The sequence below is a fragment of the Ambystoma mexicanum genome, chromosome 5p, assembly GCF_040938575.1.
Source record: "Ambystoma mexicanum isolate Mex_15411 chromosome 5p, UKY_AmexF1_1, whole genome shotgun sequence".
Classification (NCBI taxonomy): Eukaryota; Metazoa; Chordata; class Amphibia; order Caudata; family Ambystomatidae; genus Ambystoma; species Ambystoma mexicanum.
The window spans coordinates 461,027,071-461,046,979 of record NC_090930.1 but is presented as its reverse complement, the minus strand read 5'-3'; the positions used below and the strand labels follow the sequence as shown (position 1 = coordinate 461,046,979).

Below are 19,909 nucleotides of genomic sequence, written 5' to 3'. Positions count from 1 at the left end.
GTCACATTGACATTTAAATAACACACAAGAATGCTTATAGTCTACATGCTGTGAAAATGTCTCGTTACCAAGCTAGACAACTGGTAACGTTGAGTTGTATAGTAGGGTCTGTACAGGTAGTAATAACTTATTGTTAATGCAATACTTATCAATATGAATTTCTAATTAGTGTGTGTTTTGTATCAATATCAGGGTTGCTGCCTATAGAATCTTACCTCAGCATTGGACAGTTTCGAGATGTCGGAGTTAGTGCCAATGAAAAAGTTAATTCCATCCACAGCACCTTCCAGGGTAGCACCACGCACTAGTAGTATTATCAAGACAACATACGGGAATATGGCTGTGAAATAAACCACCTGTCAATCATAATTCAAAGAGAAAATAAATATTGAAAAGGCAAGGTCAAAAGTAAGGTAAATGTCAACAGTTTGCAGTTTATGTACATAATACGAGTTATATTTTCTTCTGGGAGGGCTAAAAGGGAGCAGTGCCAAGGACTTAACTTTCTGCACCCTAGCCCAGCATATTATTCTAAATAAACCCTTAACAGTCTCTTCTTCTAAAGGTGGTTTCATTATCGAATCCTATGTCTTTATCCCATTGGTGTGTCCGCTGATTCACAGATAGGTTTACATGATATATAAACCAATACATACATATATAGCGCTCAATAAAAGGAGATAACAGAATGACGTGTTACTTCATTCGCCTGGAAATCACATGCATGCTTGAAATGAAGAAATGTACACGCTTGGATTACAGGTATCACACGCAGTGCATTATTGGGCCCGGAAATGAGCGGTTATTGGATGGCAGGTGGGGCAAGGGCAATATGAGGTGTGAGAGAGAGTGGAATACGTGACATAGATATCATGTGCAGCTTAATTAAAGATATATTCACACTTTTGTATACCACGTTACAAAAACTAGACCACAAATACAACTCCGGCCTTATTACAAAAAGGGTGCCTCCCATGCACATGGCACTAATAGCTGTTTGTTGAAGGGGAGCACATTTAAATGGTCATATTCACTCATTACCATGGTCACATGCCCCAAAGCTTTCTATGAACAGGTGTTCTACTCACCCATGTTCCCCTTACAGAGCATGCACTGTATGATCACAGTCCCCAATAGAGCATCAGCATGTCTGACACTCATGCTGCGATGTACCTTTTGGGGCCCCAGCTACTCCATGATGCCTAGAAGCACCCCGGCCCCCACCCATGAACCATAAGGTACCCCAGCACACCAAGACAGAGGGGCTTTGCTCTGTCAGGACGGGGTGGCCAGTCCACAGTGCAGTGCAGCCACATGAGCAAATTGACTCCACTACAATTTCCAATTGTGCACTATTCATTGAAGTGTGGCAGCTAGGGGGATATTCTCCCACTGACCACTTCTGCCACCTGTGTTTACCCTTTGCACCTAAGATCACTGCACACTGTACAGTTTTAATTACTCAGCCCAAATTAGTTCTTGAATAGTAATACAAAACTATATTCGGTTCTGATTGGTATTGTACAGAAAGAACAGGCAAGCAAAAACACAAGATGCATAAAGTAATGTCAGGAATGTCCACAGGAAAATGGTAGACAGTGAACATCATACAATAAAGTATTGTTAACGTCTAGGGGTTACCAGTCAAATGGTCGAAAACATTTGGTCGACAGACAATTTGGTCGACACCATTTGGTCGAATGCCAAATGGTCGCTTTTTTTTTTTTTTTTTTTTTTACCCATTTTTTGGTTTTTTTTGGGGGGGTCCCCCCCCAACCCCCTTTTTTTTCTTTTTTATTTTTTTCCCCACACGAAAACCCACAAAACACATATATATATATTAAAAAAAAAATAAATTCGACCATTTGGCATTCGACCAAATGGTGTCGACCAAATTGCAGTCGACCAGTTTGTTGTCGACCAGTTGACTGGACACCCCTAAGAATAAGTCACTCGTCAGTCTCTGAGATGGACAAGCAAGCTCACTTCACTTGCAAGAAAAACAGACAGCATAGCGTTTCACCCTGCAACCCAAGCCAACCCAACTCGGCCCTTCACTTCACATACCCTTATAACTCCCCAGTGATTCGACCCTGTCAGTCTTGATGAAACCTCTGGTTGTTTATTCTCCCGCAAATAACCATCACATCCTTTGAAAGATGAAATGTGTCCATCACTGCTCTTCAATACCCTCAGCTCATCACGTGTTCTTGTTCTTCTGGTTCATCCAAATCCTATTGCTGTATAGCATGTGAAGGGTGTAGGTCCACCACCCCCTGATGCATTTCCACCCGTGGAATCAGGGGTCATTGTCCATGCCGGGTACAACCGGCCTAAAGCAAAGATGGGAGCCAAGTAGCCTTCATCTAGTTACCTCGCCTGGCTAAAAATGCTGAGCCTGGGTTTATACAGCATGTGTCTCTTAATGGGGTGACCAATCGAGTGCAGGCAAAGCCATTAGTCCACGGATTACCCTCACCAACATATTGCTGCGATTTAAATGTAAACAAAAATATCTAGGTGTAAGGCATGGATGACATAATGAGATATGATACAATAGGGGAAGAGGCCCAGAGTGACCAGTATCCTCCTATCATATTCATTTCACCGCCCCACCACAGGGATGACAGCATTATCATTATATTTATAACACTTCTGGGGGCCGCTTCCGTTGACAGTTTCATTTCAAGATGGAATGGGCTCTTCACTATTCTAGGAAGTTACTGATAGAACAGGGGATCAGATTTTACTAACATTTAGCACAGCGATCAGAGGTCTACCCCGGTGTAACACACGAGGTTGTATATTGCCCAACTGATGCATAGTACCTGAGCACACTTAGGCACCTATCATCCCATGTGCCCAGAAACATTATCCACACTACTGTGAATAGTTTGTCTTTGCCCTCCTGTTTCATTTGAGCCATGTCAAGGATAGAGGTCTGCACCAATCCCCTGACAGACCCTGCAATGCTGCAATCCACTGACAAATGCAACACCATCAACAACTTCACAGACAAACTACACAATTTAAGGCATGCCAAGACAGTGCCTAACACCCCACAAAGGTCAAACCCATACCAGCCTGTAACTAATCAAAATGAATTGAGTTCCGGACAATAGTTCTAGAAGACCTGACCGACACTCTGCAGCCCTCGAAGCCACTACCTACAAAGACAACATCCTTCGGTTTCGACGGAACAGTCCTGCAGTGGTCTGCCTCCCATCTCTCCAGTAGAGACTAACCAATCCAGATGTGCCCTAGCAGTTTCCAGCAGGAACCAGTAGCTTGCGAAGTTCCACAAGCTTCCATCCCGCCACATGTCATCTTCAAGCTTTACATGGAATCTCTAGGGGAACTCCCTGCCAATACTGATATCAAAACACACCAAAATAAAGCAGATGACATGCAGCTCTTCCTAAAAACAATTGTATGAACTACATCCACTGATTCAAGCACTGTCTGTTACTCATCCAAGCCTGGATGTTAAACACCTTCTTGAAGATTTACCCGCCTATGACCAAATGTTGTTCTAGCAAACATCACAAACTATGCGCAAGCCCAGAATGGGCTTGATGCCATGAACAGCAACGGCTACAAGGCTCAACTTGCACCACATGCAAAATCTCTCAGCGTTATCATTGACTGTGACCTCTAGTTATGAAATGATATATGATATGATATGATATGATATGGTATTTGTAACGCGCCTATACACAGGTGTTTCAAGGCGCGACGAGGCAGGGAGGGGAGGAACAAGGGGAGACAGACAACGATCCTACTAGGCCAGGTGTCATTCAGATCGCGCAAGTGCAGGGGTGGGGGAGGGGGAAAAGTGCAAGGGGAAGGGGAGGGGGGAAGTGCAGTACAAGGTAAGTGGCGAAAAGTAATAAATAAATAGGGCCAGCTGGTGGCAAGTGCAAGATAAGTGCAGAACAAGTGCTGGGGAAGGGGGGGGGGGCTGTAGGGATACAGAGACAGTCCCGCAGTGCAGAGGGGTTCAAGGGCATCAGTGCAAGTGGAGAGTGGCTGGGCCCAGGACCGAGGCCGTTTAGAGTGGTCCAGTTTCAGGATCAGTGCAGTTTCAGTGAAGAATTTATTTGCTGTTCAGCAGGGGAGAGGGAGAGAGAAAGCAGAAGCAAAGAGGAAGGTTTTGAGGTGCTTCCGGAACCGTAGATGGTTCTCCTCAAGTTTCAGGAAGGCAGGAAGGCTGTTCCAGAGGGAGGCCCCTGCCGCAGAGAGTGATCTACCCCCAGCTCGTTGCTTCGAGAAGCGGCTGACCCAGAGGGAGTTGGAGACGGATGAGCGAAGGGCACGGGAAGGAAGATATTTAGGAAGAGAGAGTTGAAGGTATTTAGGCCCCAGGCCCCAGAATGCCTTGTGGACAATGCAGAGGGTTTTGAACTTTATCCTCGCAGCCACTGGGAGCCAGTGTAGAGACTTCAGTCCTGGAGAGATACGGTCCCTGGGCTTAAGGCCAAGGACAAGTCTCACAGTTCTGTTCTGGATGAGTTGCAGAGGGCGGAGAGTGGAGGCAGGCAGATTAGGATAGAGGCTGTTACAGTAGTCCAGCTTCGAGAGAACCAGGGCTCGGGAGACAGTGAGCTTCTGGGGGAAGGAGAGGAAGGGAAGAATACCTCTGAGGAGGTGCAGCTGGTAGTGTGACCTCTTGGTGACGTCAGAAATATGAGGAGAGAAGGAGAGTGTGGAGTCGAAGATGACCCCAAGGTTTTTTGCCCTGCACGTAGGAGCAGGGAGGGGGCCAAGGGAGGCAGGCCAGAGAGCTGCAGGGAAGGAGGGAGTGGGAGTACCGATGAGTAGAATCTCAGTCTTACTGGCATTAAGGCAGAGGTCATTGGCGGCACACCATTCTTGGATAGCAGACAGACAGTCAGAGATGAGGGAAGGAGAGGGGGAGGCTGAGGGTAGCCTGAAAATGAGCTGGGTTTCGTCCGCATAGCACTGGAAATTAGGGCAGAGAGCGGCGATGCGGTGGGCAAGGAGTGCCAGATACTGGTTGAACAGCCAGGGAGAGAGATTAGATCCCTGGGGGACACCACAGGTGGAGAAAAAGATGTCGGAGAGGAAGGGCCCCAGTTGGACCTGGGAGGGTCGATTTGAAAGGAAAGAGGTCAGCCACGCCAGAGCCTGACCAGTGATACCTAGGTTTTCCCGGAGACGGTTGAGCAGGATGGCATGGTTGACAGTGTCAAAGGCAGAGGAGAGATCGAGCAGAATGAGAACACACAGAGTGTTGGAATCGAGGTTCAAGAGCAGGTCTTCACGGATGTTCAGGAGAGCAGTTTCCGTGCTTCTGGCAGCTCTGAAGCCAGATTGATGGTCATGAAGACTACCAACAGATTCAGCATGGAGGTTAAGCTGGGAGATGGCCAGTTTCTCCAGGAGCTTGCCCAGGAAGGGAGTGATGGAGATAGGGCGATAGTTAGCCGGGCAGGAGGGGTCGGAAGAGGGTTTCTTGAGAAGAGGGTGCACAAGGGAGTGCTTGAGGGGGGAAGGGAAGACTCCAGAGGCGAAGGAGTGGTTGCAAAAGTCAGCCAGGGCAGGAGCCAGGGAGTCGATGTGGTCCTTGATAGTTTTGGAGGAACAGGGGTGAACCTGTTTAGACGAGACTTTCATTGATCGGACTTGTCTGGAAACCTCGTCAGCAGAGAAAGGTGGCAAGGCAGAGAAAGAGGGAGGAGGGGTGACTGCAGAAGGGCCAGAGGAAGGGCCGGGTAGGGAGGGAGGGAGGTGAAAGGAGGAGAGCGAGGACAGGATGTCCTGAGTTTTAGAGATGAAGTGAGAGGCCAGTGCAGTGCAGAGGGCCTGGGAGGGGACAGGAGAGGTAGAGACTGCAACAGGGTTGGCCAGCTCCTTGCAGATTTTAAAGAGTTCGGCGGAATTGTTTGATGCCGCAGAGATGCGGGCTTGGATAAGGGCTCTCTTCTTGGTGAGAACGGAGAGCCGGTACTGCCTTTGGAGCAGGCGGCAGGCCAGTTTGTCGAAGCACGCCATTTCCTCTGATATGATATGGCATTTATAACGTGCCTATAAACAAGTGTTTCAAGGAGCGACGGGGAAAGGAGGGGAAACAGAGGGAAGACAGAGGCAGCGCAAGTGCAGGGGTGGGGGATGGGGGAAATGTGCGGGGGGAAAGGAGAGGGGGCAGTGCAGTACATGGGATCGCAGTAAAATAAATAAGGACAATAAATAATAAATAAAAGTGCGGCCAGCAGGTGGCAAGTTCAAGGGTAAGTGCAGACATCAGGTATCACGTTCTAATAGGGGCTGTAGGGATACAGAAACAGTCCCTGAGTGCAAGGGTTGCCAGGGGGCAGTGCATATGTGCAACTGGTGGTGAGGGGACCTGGGCCAGAGATCATAGGGTAGCCAGGTAACCAGTGCAGTTTCAGAATCAGCAAGGAGATCAGCAGGGGAGAGGAGGAAAGAAAGCAGAAGCAAAGAGGAAGGTCTTGAGGTGCTTCCAGAACTGGACATGGTTCTCCTCAAGTTTCAGAGAGGCAGGGAGGCTGTTCCTGGCTGTCTCGCAGTCCTATTTTGGATGAGTTGCAGAGGGCGGAGAGCAGATGCAGGCAGATTTAGAAAGAGGCTATTGCAGTAGTCCAGCCTAGAGAGAACCACAGCTCTGGAAACAGGGAGCTTCTGAGGGAAGGAGAGGAAAGGAAGAACACTTCTGAGGATGTGCCGCTGGTAGTGTGACTTCTTAGAGACGTCAGAGATATGAGAAGAGAAGGAAAGTGTGGAGTCGAAGATGACCCCAAGGTTTTTTGCCCTGCACGTAGGAGCAGGGAGGGGGCCAAGGGAGGCAGGCCAGAGAGCTGCAGGGAAGGAGGGAGTGGGAGTACCGATGAGTAGAATCTCAGTCTTACTGGCATTAAGGCAGAGGTCATTGGCGGCACACCATTCTTGGATAGCAGACAGACAGTCAGAGATGAGGGAAGGAGAGGGGGAGGCTGAGGGTAGCCTGAAAATGAGCTGGGTATCGTCCGCATAGCACTGGAAATTAGGGCAGAGAGCGGCGATGCGGTGGGCAAGGAGTGCCAGATACTGGTTGAACAGCCAGGGAGAGAGATTAGATCCCTGGGGGACACCACAGGTGGAGAAAAAGATGTCGGAGAGGAAGGGCCCCAGTTGGACCTGGGAGGGTCGATTTGAAAGGAAAGAGGTCAGCCACGCCAGAGCCTGACCAGTGATACCTAGGTTTTCCCGGAGACGGTTGAGCAGGATGGCATGGTTGACAGTGTCAAAGGCAGAGGAGAGATCGAGCAGAATGAGAACACACGGAGTGTTGGAATCGAGGTTCAAGAGCAGGTCTTCACGGATGTTCAGGAGAGCAGTTTCCGTGCTTCTGGCAGCTCTGAAGCCAGATTGATGGTCATGAAGACTACCAACAGATTCAGCATGGAGGTTAAGCTGGGAGATGGCCAGTTTCTCCAGGAGCTTGCCCAGGAAGGGAGTGATGGAGATAGGGCGATAGTTAGCCGGGCAGGAGGGGTCGGAAGAGGGTTTCTTGAGAAGAGGGTGCACAAGGGAGTGCTTGAAGGGGGAAGGGAAGACTCCAGAGGCGAAGGAGTGGTTGCAAAAGTCAGCCAGGGCAGGAGCCAGGGAGTCGATGTGGTCCTTGATAGTTTTGGAGGAACAGGGGTGAACCTGTTTAGACGAGACTTTCATTGATCGGACTTGTCTGGAAACCTCGTCAGCAGAGAAAGGTGGAAAGGCAGAGAAAGAGGGAGGAGGGGTGACCGCAGAAGGGCCAGAGGAAGGGCCGGGTAGGGAGGGAGGGAGGTGAAAGGAGGAGAGCGAGGACAGGATGTCCTGAGTTTTAGAGATGAAGTGAGAGGCCAGTGCAGTGCAGAGGGCCTGGGAGGGGACAGGAGAGGTAGAGACTGCAACAGGGTTGGCCAGCTCCTTGCAGATTTTAAAGAGTTCGGCGGAATTGTTTGATGCCGCAGAGATGCGGGCTTGGATAAGGGCTCTCTTCTTGGTGAGAACGGAGAGCCGGTACTGCCTTTGGAGCAGGCGGCAGGCCAGTTTGTCAGAGGATGAACATGAAGCACGCCATTTCCTCTGATATGATATGGCATTTATAACGTGCCTATAAACAAGTGTTTCAAGGAGCGACGGGGAAAGGAGGGGAAACAGAGGGAAGACAGAGGCAGCGCAAGTGCAGGGGTGGGGGATGGGGGAAATGTGCGGGGGGAAAGGAGAGGGGGCAGTGCAGTACATGGGATCGCAGTAAAATAAATAAGGACAATAAATAATAAATAAAAGTGCGGCCAGCAGGTGGCAAGTTCAAGGGTAAGTGCAGACATCAGGTATCACGTTCTAATAGGGGCTGTAGGGATACAGAAACAGTCCCTGAGTGCAAGGGTTGCCAGGGGGCAGTGCATATGTGCAACTGGTGGTGAGGGGACCTGGGCCAGAGATCATAGGGTAGCCAGGTAACCAGTGCAGTTTCAGAATCAGCAAGGAGATCAGCAGGGGAGAGGAGGAAAGAAAGCAGAAGCAAAGAGGAAGGTCTTGAGGTGCTTCCAGAACTGGACATGGTTCTCCTCAAGTTTCAGAGAGGCAGGGAGGCTGTTCCTGGCTGTCTCGCAGTCCTATTTTGGATGAGTTGCAGAGGGCGGAGAGCAGATGCAGGCAGATTTAGAAAGAGGCTATTGCAGTAGTCCAGCCTAGAGAGAACCACAGCTCTGGAAACAGTGAGCTTCTGAGGGAAGGAGAGGAAAGGAAGAACACTTCTGAGGATGTGCCGCTGGTAGTGTGACTTCTTAGAGACGTCAGAGATATGAGAAGAGAAGGAAAGTGTGGAGTCGAAGATGACCCCAAGGTTTTTAGCCTCACAGGTGAGAGCAGGAAGAGGGCCAAGAGAGTCCAGCCAGAGAGTGACAGGAAAGGAGGGAGCAGATGTGCCGATGAGGAGAATCTCGGTCTTACTGGCATTAAGGCAGAGATCATTGGCGGCACATCACTCCTGAATAGCAGACAGACAGTCAGACATGAGAGAAGGAGAAGGGAGCCTGAAAATGAGTTGAGTGTGAAAACACACACTGCCAGGAAGTCCCCAGCAGCACAGTACCAGCTTGCCAGTCACCTCTAAGTCAAGCCTTTCACTATTGCCCCAAGTTTCAGAACAGTTCAAGCCCTGGTCATTGTCCACCTGAACGGTGGCAGTGACCTGCTCAGAAGAGTCCCAGTCACTAAGTTGGCCCTGCTGAAATCTATAGTGCATGCTGCAGTATGCCTCGGCACAGAATTGAGAAAAACTGAAAATATCAACCCCATCATCAAACAAGAACTATGTTCCAGTCACCCAGCATCCCCTCTAAAGCAGTCACAATCAAAACACCACTACGCCTGGCTAAGTAAAAGTGTCTACTAAAGTTTATAAAGAATTGGATACATTTAAATGGTATTATTGGAGAGTGCAAGGCAATCTAGCATACTAGCAAAAATGTGCTTATTGCAGTAACCTCTTCCCATAGCACTATGTTTATTAGGTGCAATGTTGGCATATAGAAAGTGACTGAACATCCTCTCCCATCCATCTGGACCCAGGGCCTGAAAGCAGCTCGGGCTCCTGATTACGTTGACAAATGTATCAATTATAATCAAATAGGACTATCATGATATTACCTGACACTGGAAACATGATAAGCCTTATACCGTGTAGTGTATCAATCTTTAGGAGAGATGCTACAGTATCTTTGGCCACAGCGAGTTCCTCTTGACTGCTGACACACTGTCCAACACAGCAGTTGTGGTTTTTTAATACCTTATTCATAAGTTGTTACTGGATTGTAGTCGTGTGTTTATATCTGAATGCAAAAAACATTTATTTTTAAAGTTTGCATTACTTTATGCTATGCTGATGGGGAGGAATTGAACTGACATAGACTGGCCCAAGTTGAGTGAAGGTTTTTTGAGTGTGCATCCAATCCATGAGCCCACCAGTGGGAGGGGAAAGATTCACGACTGAACACATATCTGCTTGGGAGGACTTTTCGACCCCCCGCCTCTTCACATAGTGGCTTTGTAATCATTTGCTTGCCCTATGTATCTAATAGAGCAGAAGGTTTGATGCCTTACATACAAAAACAACTGCTTCAGCAGGAACTGTACATTGGAATGGAACACCATGCGAGATACCACCAATCACCGCACTAACTGAGATATGGACACTGGCAGGTGCACTAACCATGTGGGGGGGTGAGGAACATGCAATGTTGTTGACAGAACGGGCGGAAGAGGCAGCGAGATGCTCAAGGGGCCTCGAATACAAAACGAGCACGAACCTCCAGAGGCACATGGTGCCCAAGCACCCCATCGAGCGAGATTACGCGAGCCCAACTGGTCACCCCAGGATAGAGATGCGAACTAACCAATACCACTAACAATTTCCTCCTCTGCATACACCTCTCAAACTCCAAACCAAACACAACCACAAACCTACAGCACAACAAACCGCACAAACTTCACCACACTGCAACAACAAAACAATAAACTCACATAGACTCGCACATCAGTACACAACGACTAACGGCCGCATACACCCCAGGTCCAGCCGACGGACCCACCGGGTTGAGGCTGCCAATAGTACATCACTGCTCTCTTGCACTTTTCCAGCCTCCACCCACTAACTCACCCGCCCTCCCTCTTTCAGAGCCGCCAGAGCACCAGGGGACCACTCCGGTGGTGATAGTGCGCGGTAAAAATGTCCTTTAACATTAACATTAACATATATCCTGCAATGTTGCAGGAGTAGAGTGCACCATAAAATAAATCAGAAAAACATTTCAAATAAAAGAATCTAACTGACCATTATGAAATATTGTGTGACCTGATTTTCATGCACAAGAACTAGTAAATTGGCACCAACAAAACATTAGAACATAAATAAAATGAAAGTATGCTCGGTAGACTCTACAGTATAGGTGTAAAAATAACATTTGTGCAAAGAATCGAAGCATGCTTGACAGCTGAATGAGGGAAGTTGGTTGAGGTGTTAACTAGGAGAGCATTCTTACATCAGGCCCACCTGTGCTTTGGGAAATCATGTGTGTCTGAATACAAATACGATTGTGCTGTGGAAATGGCATGCGGGTGAATGTTCATGTACTTTTACCCCTTTTGAATGACAATGAAACACCAAGTGGCAAATTGATAGACTCAATCTCACAAGGCTGTATTGGCTGTGCATCAAAGAAATTAGGGGAAAAATAGTGCTGAGATATGTTGGTGAGAAGGCTGTTTTGGATGATTGAAAAGAGTAAAAAGTACAAATATTGCTCTCAAGTACAAACACATTCATATGTTTCACCATTTCTTCACTTACAGGACTTAATGGGTACATCTGGTCTCCTTTCCTTTCACCAGTAGAGAGCTGTTAGGTGTCATGGGCCAGGGAGTGGCGTAATCATTGGTTATTTTAAACATTATATTTCTGAAGGTTAGGTAATGCCCAGGTACACTGATCTTTTAAACAGTTCGACTCTGTCTTCACGCTTCTGACTTTACTCATTCTGAGGAATTGTGTAACCATGGTGTAAACTATGACTGGTGTAGGGTACCTAGTGTGGAGTGTGCGTATTCACCAAAAATGTAAACAATTAAGATATGAAATCTTGTTTTACTGCTTCGGTGGAGGTGGAACGGTGGCTGAACCCCTACCCACCTATCTCTATAAAGGGTATTCATGGTTTACCTCCTCTGCTGTGCTAACAACCTGTATATATCAGTGTTAATGTAATGATCGAACAAAGAAAAGTTGATCATTTGTTTGCCTGTGGATCAGTACTAATTTATTCAAAAATTGTTGGCTACAGCATATCACATAATCTCAGCATTTTTATGCTGAGGGGTATGTTTTTCCCACAGTGAGTTATGAACATAATTGCATGGATTATAGATACAGCTGACGCATTTAAATTACAATATTAACAAAAATTAACAAAACGTTTTCTTGTTGCCTGTTTAACACAATATAATCTTGTGCTAATTGTCAAGCTAATATACAATACTTGTACCAAAAAGCATTCACTGGACAACATTGGTTTTTGAATTTGAAACTCTATAATCACAGTCTCAAAACGACATTCGTAAAACTGAATCTCTATAATATAAACCAAGCCAACACGTGTTTCGACCCATTGAGGTCGTCATCAAGGCTAGTATGAATGCACTGCTTTCATTATATTCAATCCTATGTTGAGCCAAAAACATCTGTGAATGAGATGACCATGTGAGGAAAAGAGGAAAAGGAGTACACAACAGAGATTTAGAATGTTGATCTGTCACCAACTGCATTATATAAACAAGATTGCTCTAATTATCTACTGTTGACAGATTGGGAAAACTGTAAGACTGGAAAGTACTTTTATTCAATCCAATTAGAGAAATTTGAAATTGTACGTCTCCTGTTTTTATGCGTCTCCTGTTTTTATATAAAGTAGATAATCAAACATAAGGGAGGGGGGAGCCTCTTCAAAAATCATGTGAGGTATATTATTAGCCTCTTACCCTGTTACTTGTGCCTAAAAATAGACATGTGTGTTTGATTGAAATGACCTGTCTGGTAGTGCTCAGGGAATGTGAAGATGTCCAGATGATGAGAAATATTGATTCTGGTGATATTTCAAACAATTGCTATGTTCAGTGTATCTACTCAGTATCTGTTTTTGAGATTCCTCATCCTGCTAGGTTTAAGTAATTACCATCTTTTAATTCACTAGCATATCATGATACTGCATATTCTAATATTCAAATATTGTCAAAACCTTGTTCACCTTGTACCCTCACTTATAGAGTTGTGCATAGGTTCAAAATGTTAAGTGTGCCCATTATACCACCTATTTTAGTGATTTGTTGTTCTAATGTAGAACATGATATGTTTTGAAAGGTTTGTGCAGATATTCGCTTGCCTGCGTGGTAGCAGGTGAAACGTAAATACGTCCGCGCTTAATCTTGCCATTACCCATTATTAATTTCAAAATCTACAAATATGCATAATGCAGAAGATGTTTGTAAATCAAAATGTTATTTAGTCGGCTGATTTTGTTTGTAAATCTAATATACAACATTTATGCGTTATTATTATTTTTTTTAAATTTAACTTTATTAAGGTTTGTTCAATGCCAGTCACTGTATTTGAAAACAATACAAACTTAAGGTTACAGAACAGTGTCAGAACATTTCAAAACTATTATCTCATCAAACATCTTATACAAACATTCGTATTTGAGCTGCAATGATTTAGCATGACTTTCCCTTCTCCCTCCCCCCAACCCAGCAGACATCTTGGGGAATGTATCTTTACGTGTCTTTACGTGGCCACCATTTATTGATCAGGGAATTACCCATTGGATTAGTCTTTTTCTGTTTCCTTTCGCTCACAGCCCTTTCGGTCACTTCCTTTACGTTTCAACTCAATGCATCAAACATATTGACATTTTGAGTTCCCTGACAAGTATTTATTCACAAAGTCCATCCATAGAGCCTCACATTGTGAAGATCTCCCGTGGAGAGATGCCGTTATCTTCTCCATTATGCATATGTTTGATGCTAAATTGATCCATTTGTTCTTGCTCAGGACCGTCCTGGACCTTCATTTAGTTACAAGTATGGCACGGGCCGCTAGGAGTAGCTGAGGGGCCAAACCTTTAATCCTACTCCATTCGTCTTCACTTTTCTCCAGGTCAAATAGTATAAAATGGGGGTCAGGAGTTCTTTGGATATCGTCTATTTCTTTGATCCAACCCAAGACCTCTCCCCAAAACACTCTTATTCGGGAACAGCCCCACCACATGTGCCAATAGTCAGCAACCTCCCCACATTCTCACCAGCATCTTGGGTTAATCTTTTGGGACATTTTAGACAGCCTGAGAGGGTTGTATTGCCATGTAACAGTTTAATAGCACGTAATTTATATTGGCTTGATATGGACGTTTGTGACGCTGCCTTGCACATCCTTCCCCACATGTCTGGGGTAATATGCTCACCCAGATCTCTCTCCCCTCTACATCTCAGTGGGTATGTGGTCCCATCTCCAGCTTCAACCAATTCCTTGTACATTGCTGATATCAGGCCCTTCATCTCTGTCCTAGAGTCTAATAACTTTTCAAAGGGGTTGAGGTGTCGCATCAGCTTGTCTTTCCATGCTGGTTTCGTTAGAATGCCTTTAATTTGTATGTATTGAAAGGTGGAGAGTGTGCCTATCCCCAGGGCTTCAGTCAGGTCCGGGAGTGTGATAAAAGAATATTTTTTCTGTAGTTGCCCTACCCTCTCTAAGCCAGCCTCGTACCATGTTTGGAATCTTTCTACATTGGGGTTATGATCATTTATTCCCGGGGACCATAAGTGACTCAGTGAGGATGGCCATGTAGAGATCTTTTGCATCCTCTGACCTTTTCTCCAAATTCCCCATATGCTACTCCGAATTGAGTGGTCTTTGAGTCTATTATCAAGTATTTTTCTTGGAGCCCAGAGCCACTCTGAGACCGTGGCCGGTGATAAGTAGTGATTGTCCATATGTATCCATTGGGGTTCTTTGTGGTTACAGAAGTGGGGAATTAGAACACGTAATTGGGCTGCTTCGTAATATTTTCGGAGATCAGGGAGTCCCATCCCGCCTTTGTCTTTGGGAAGTGTTAGGGTGTCATATGCGTTCCTTGCCTTCTTTCCCTCCCAAAGGAATTTCACCATGGCTTCCTTGGCCTCAAGGAAGAATTTATTGGGTATCTCTATGGGTAGCATCTGAAATGGGTAGAAGAACCGGGGGAGGCAAACCATTTTGATAGCGTTGAGGCGCCCTAACCAAGAGATTGTCAGCTTGCTCCATTTACTTAGGTCGTCATGAAATTGTTGGAGGAGAAGGGGGAAATTGGCTTCTTATAAGTCAGCCAGGTCTTTAGTGATCTGTATTCCCAAGTATTTCAATTTAGAGTGTTCGATCTTGAGCCCAAGTGTGGAGTACCTGGTTTCATTTATCTCTGTCGATCCCCGTAGTAGAAACAGAATGGATTTGGTTTTGTTCTCCTTAAACCCGGAGAGACGGCCATATTCTTCTAGCAGATAGAGAGCCCGGGGGATGGACATCATAGGGCTGGTCATATGCAGGAGTATATCATCGGCGTAGAGAGCCACCTTATATTCCACCGCTCCCAGTCGAATTCCCTCTACTTGGGGGTCAGCCATCATTGTTTGTGCCAGGGGTTCAAGGGAGAGTGTAAAAAGGATTGCGGAGAGGGGGCATCCCTGTCGGGTGCCATGTCCTAGTTCAAACCATCTAGAGTATTCCCCGTTCACAAATATCGATGCTTTGGGCGCTGTGTATACCGCATGTATTCTCCTTCGGAATCTTGGCCCGATCCCCACCTTCCTCAGGACTGCTCTCAGGAAACCCCACTCTACCCTATCAAAGGCCTTCTCTGCATGAATTGAAAGGAGGACGGGTTCGTTGGGTATGTTTTGGGATGCATGAATAAAATGGAGGGTTTTACGCATTGTGTCCACGCCTTGTCTTCCCAGTATGAATCTGACCTGATCGGGGTGTATGATTTGTGACATTAGTGTCTCTAGTCTAGCGGCGAGAACCCTTGTGTATATTTTCGTGTCTAAATTGTGTTTTGTGTTTTTTGGGGTCTCTTTCATCTTTAGGGATTACCATAATCAGGGCATGGATGAAGGAGTCTGGGGATTCCCCTGTCTCAAGTATTTCGTTAAAGAGGTCTGTCAAGAATGGTGTTAGTTGTGCACTAAAGGATTTATAAAATCCGGCCCTGTAGCCATCTTCACCCTGAGATTTGTCTAGTGTTAGCCTCTTTATAGCATCTTGTACTTCATGCTCAGATATGGGGGATTCTAGCAGGTCAGAGTTAAGGCCTGATATCTTGGGCATATTGATGGAGGACAGGTAAGTCTCGGTGTCAGGTTGGTCAGGGTTTGTTACTGAGGTGTATATGGTCTCATAGAAGGTGGCAAAGCATTCAGGGATGGTAGGGGCAGAGTCTGCCGGGGAGGGGTTATCCTCGGTTATTTCTAATACTTTACGCTCAGCTCTCTGGTCCCTGAGTCTCGTAGCTAGTAGTGGTTCTGCTTTGTCCCCTTTTTCATACAATTTCTGTTTCAAGAGGCGAAGCTTGCACACTACTTGCTCATGCTCTAGCAGTCTCAGTTACTCTCTTTTCTTTTTTATTTCGTTACTTTTATTGGGATCATTTACTTCGTCTCTCAAACATTCTCCCTCCAGCTGACAGATTTCGGTTCTGAGCCTGTGTTCAATGATCTTTCTCTTCCTCTTCTTGCATGCCCCTTCCTTTAATAAAATACATCTCCAGGTGGCTTTCCCTGCTTCCCAGACTACTTGCTTAGATACCTCCCCCGTATCATTTAGTTTGAGGTATTCGCTAATCTCTGTCTCCATTGTTTAAATGTATTGTGTGGGTTGGAGTAGAAGGTGTAGCCTTGTTCATTTGGGTGCATTTCTCTCCACACATCACCCATTCCATATGTGTCCATCATCCCCATAAATTCTGTACGGTCACCCCTAGTTTGACCTCTCGCATCGGGATTACCAGGTTTCCAATCTTTAGTTGGATCTGCCCATTGATTGAAGTCTCCCCCTACAATAATATGTCCTGAGGCCTCCAGTGTAATTTTAGGGATCGTTCTGGCCAGAAACCTAGTCTGTCCAGAGTTGGGGAAGTAGATTGTGGCAATCGTGACTTTCACTTTTGCAATGTTTCCCGTGACCAATAGAGCCTGCCCTTCTACATTGGACCAGATCTTGGTTACCTCAAATGCTATACCTTTTCTGATGAGGATCCCCACTCCCCCCTTTCTTAGTGGTCCAGATCCCCAGAACTCCATCCCAACCCATCTCCCTAGGATTTGCCTTTCTTCCCCCTTACCATACTTTGTCTCTTGTAACAGGAGAACATCGATCTTGGCCCTGCGGAATTCTCTGGATACCAGTGATCTCTGAGTAGGTGAGTTGAGCCCTTTTACATTGAGTGTCCAAATTCTAAGGGAATACCCCTTCCTTGTGTCAATAGTCAGTGCCATTGGGTATTTTCATGGGGAAATATTTTACATTCCGTGACCAGTATTTTATTTGCTCATCAGGTTTATTGGGCATTTTGGACCAATAAAGATGCCACTTTAACCCCATCCCCTTGTCTGCTCTCCCTCCCTCCCCCTTCCCTACCTTTTCCCAGTTCATGGCATCTGATGGCACCGATCTTCCATCAAACCACCTATAGGGGCCGTTGCTTCACACCCCTTGACCTAACATGATACCTCAATCTTGATTGAGCCCCCTTTGTGTCCCCCCCAAGTTTCCTTGTCATGGCCATACTAAAGTTCGAAAAGTGGCCACTCATTCAAGTCACAATCTGAGCAATAGAGTAAATTCCATGTTACCAAATCCAAGAGTGTTCAGTTATCCCACTCTGGGGAGGCATTGCCCCTCCGGTACTTTCTCGAGCCTTTCACCCGCTTCCTCCTGGGGCCCTGGATGCGCCAACCTCGGTCTTCCCGTCTCACTTCTTCTTGATTGCCTTCCTATTCCCTGGGTCCTATTAGTTCAGCGAGGCATGCCTTAATTTCTTTTTCAGATCTCACTCTCATCTTGGTTGCTTCATATTCAAATGAAAGGAAGAAGGGGTAGTCCCATCGGTATCGAACGTTCTTCTCCTTCAGCCATTTTGTGAGAGGCCCACACATGCGCCAGAGGGCCAATGTCAGCGAAGATAGGTCTTGGTATATTGATATTTGGCACCACCCAGAGTAATTGCCTCGCTGGTTCTAGCTTTCTCGGAACTCTTGCTTTATCTTGAAAGCAATGGAATTGGGCTAGGACCAATCTTGGTCCACCTGGGGGAACCCCAGCTCTGTGAATTCGTTCTGTTTTTGGTTGGTCTATTGCATCGTCCACAACTAAGAGCTTGATGATATCGTGAAGCGTTTTCCTCAGATCGTTTTCAGTTTCTCCTTCTCATTCGGAATCCCGAAAATGCACAGATTGTTTCGTCTTTCCCGGTTTTCTAAGTCATCCATCTTGAGCTTGAAATCTTCCTCTCGTTGCTCCAAGTCAGTTATCCTTTGCTCGAGTTGTGCTTCCAGGGCGTCTATGGACGCTTGGTTGTTCTCCACTCCGTCTAGCCTTTCTTCCATGTTGTCCAGCCTTTGTGTGATCTTGTCTATTTTGCCTCCAATGTTGGCTCCCATGGTCTTAATTTCACATAACAAGGCTGCAATGTCCCCCTTCGTGGCTGCTGAGTCATTTTGCATGGTATCCATCGGAGTCATGACAGAGTTGGCAGATCAAGTTGATGTGGGGATGTAGGCAAATGGGGCTAGTTTTTGTCTCACACTCATGCAACCCTGGGGGGTTGCGCTGGCAGTGCACAGTGGACCTGGTGAGGGCGGATTGGTCCAAACCTTAGGTGGTGACCTTGAGTGAGTATCGTCAGGTCCTCCTGGACACTGGGAGGTGGAGCATTTATCTTTGTCCCTTCTTAATGCTTATTAGTGTTGCTGTCTTTGGGGGTTCTGTCGTGTGCAGGAATGCTCAGCGAGAGGGGTCGATCAATAGTATTTCTCCAGCATGTGAGTTAATGCCCAGTTTTCCTGCACTGCATTTTCTCTTTACCCGTTTATATGATGTATTAGGTTAGTCCCCTTGCTGCTTGATCAAAGAAGTGTCAAACCGAGGAGTTGCGATGCTAGAATGGTTTCAGGAGTGGATTGCGATGATAGGACCTCTGCCAGGTCCACTCCTATTGTGAGTGCACCAGCTTGTGTGGTTGATTACGGTGTGTTGTCCACATAGAGGAGGGAGGGAGGCGTAAGTGCTCTTGACCCTTGAGGTATGCTCCCTTTATGTTTCGTCCATAGGGTTGGAACCGGTGGGAGTCCATGTGTGATGCCTGCACTTCACCTACTGTAACGGGGTGTCCAGCATGGTTTTTTTTAATAACACATTTTATTGTTTTTTCCAACTTAACATCATAAAACATACATTCTTCATATAAACATTCAACCTATATGACCAGTGGAATAGTCCCTGGTCAGGTGAAAAGAAAGCAAGAAAGAAAAGAAGAAAGAAAAGAAAAGGAAAGAAAAGGGGTCTTGCAGTGTCCGTTATTTCTCACGCTATATGCCAGATTGGATTACTTTTGCACATTGCACATTGTGCCTTATCATCCATTGTTCAGGTTGATGCAGTCACTGGGCTTCCTCTCATTTGTTCCATATTTTGTCTGCTTTCCTAGGACATCCCCTGGCTGTATATACTCTCCTTTCCTTTGCAATGCATATGTTGACGTCCGTCACCCATTGTTCGTACTGCGGTGTTGTTTCCGAGCCCCATAATTGTGCAATGTTCCTTTTAGTTATTGCTGAGGACGTCGATAGAAGCAGCTTCTCGTATTTAGATGCTTCTCCCTCCTCCTCTATCCCGAGCAGGAGTAGCTTCGGGTCTCTTTGTATCGTTCTCCCCAATACCCGTGAGAGTTCATCACAACATTTTTGCCAGTACTGTTGTATATGGTTGCAGTCCCACAGTATGTGGAAGAAGGTTCCCTCCTCCCTCTTGCATCGAAGACAGTGTGGGTCAGATGTTTTCCCCCAGCGATATAATGCCACCCTTGGGTAGTAAATCCTATCCAGTATTTTAAGATGGATAAGTCTAAGTCTGGCCAAAATGGTCACCTCCCGAGGGTACATGAGGGCCCCCACCCAGTCCTCTAGTTGTATAAGTCCTATGTCTCTTTCCCATTTGCCCTTCAAGCTGGTTAGTTCAGTGGTGGCAAAGGAAGTGATTACATTATACATGGTGGACGTTACTTTAGTCTCTATGCTTGCCTCAACTATGTTTCTTTCGAGGGGA

The 19,909-nt window shown here is 46.3% G+C and overlaps 1 protein-coding gene across 1 annotated transcript in view; it reads right to left on the bottom strand.

Moving 5' to 3' along the window:
• Nucleotides 1-19,909, bottom strand: part of LOC138481019 (sodium- and chloride-dependent neutral and basic amino acid transporter B(0+)-like) — a 753,261-nt gene that overhangs the window by 374,636 nt on the left and 358,716 nt on the right. Inside the window, exon 7 of the mRNA XM_069612866.1 lies at nucleotides 216-356. Coding sequence (XP_069468967.1) covers nucleotides 216-356 — 141 coding nt within the window. The remainder of the gene's footprint in view (nucleotides 1-215; nucleotides 357-19,909) is intronic.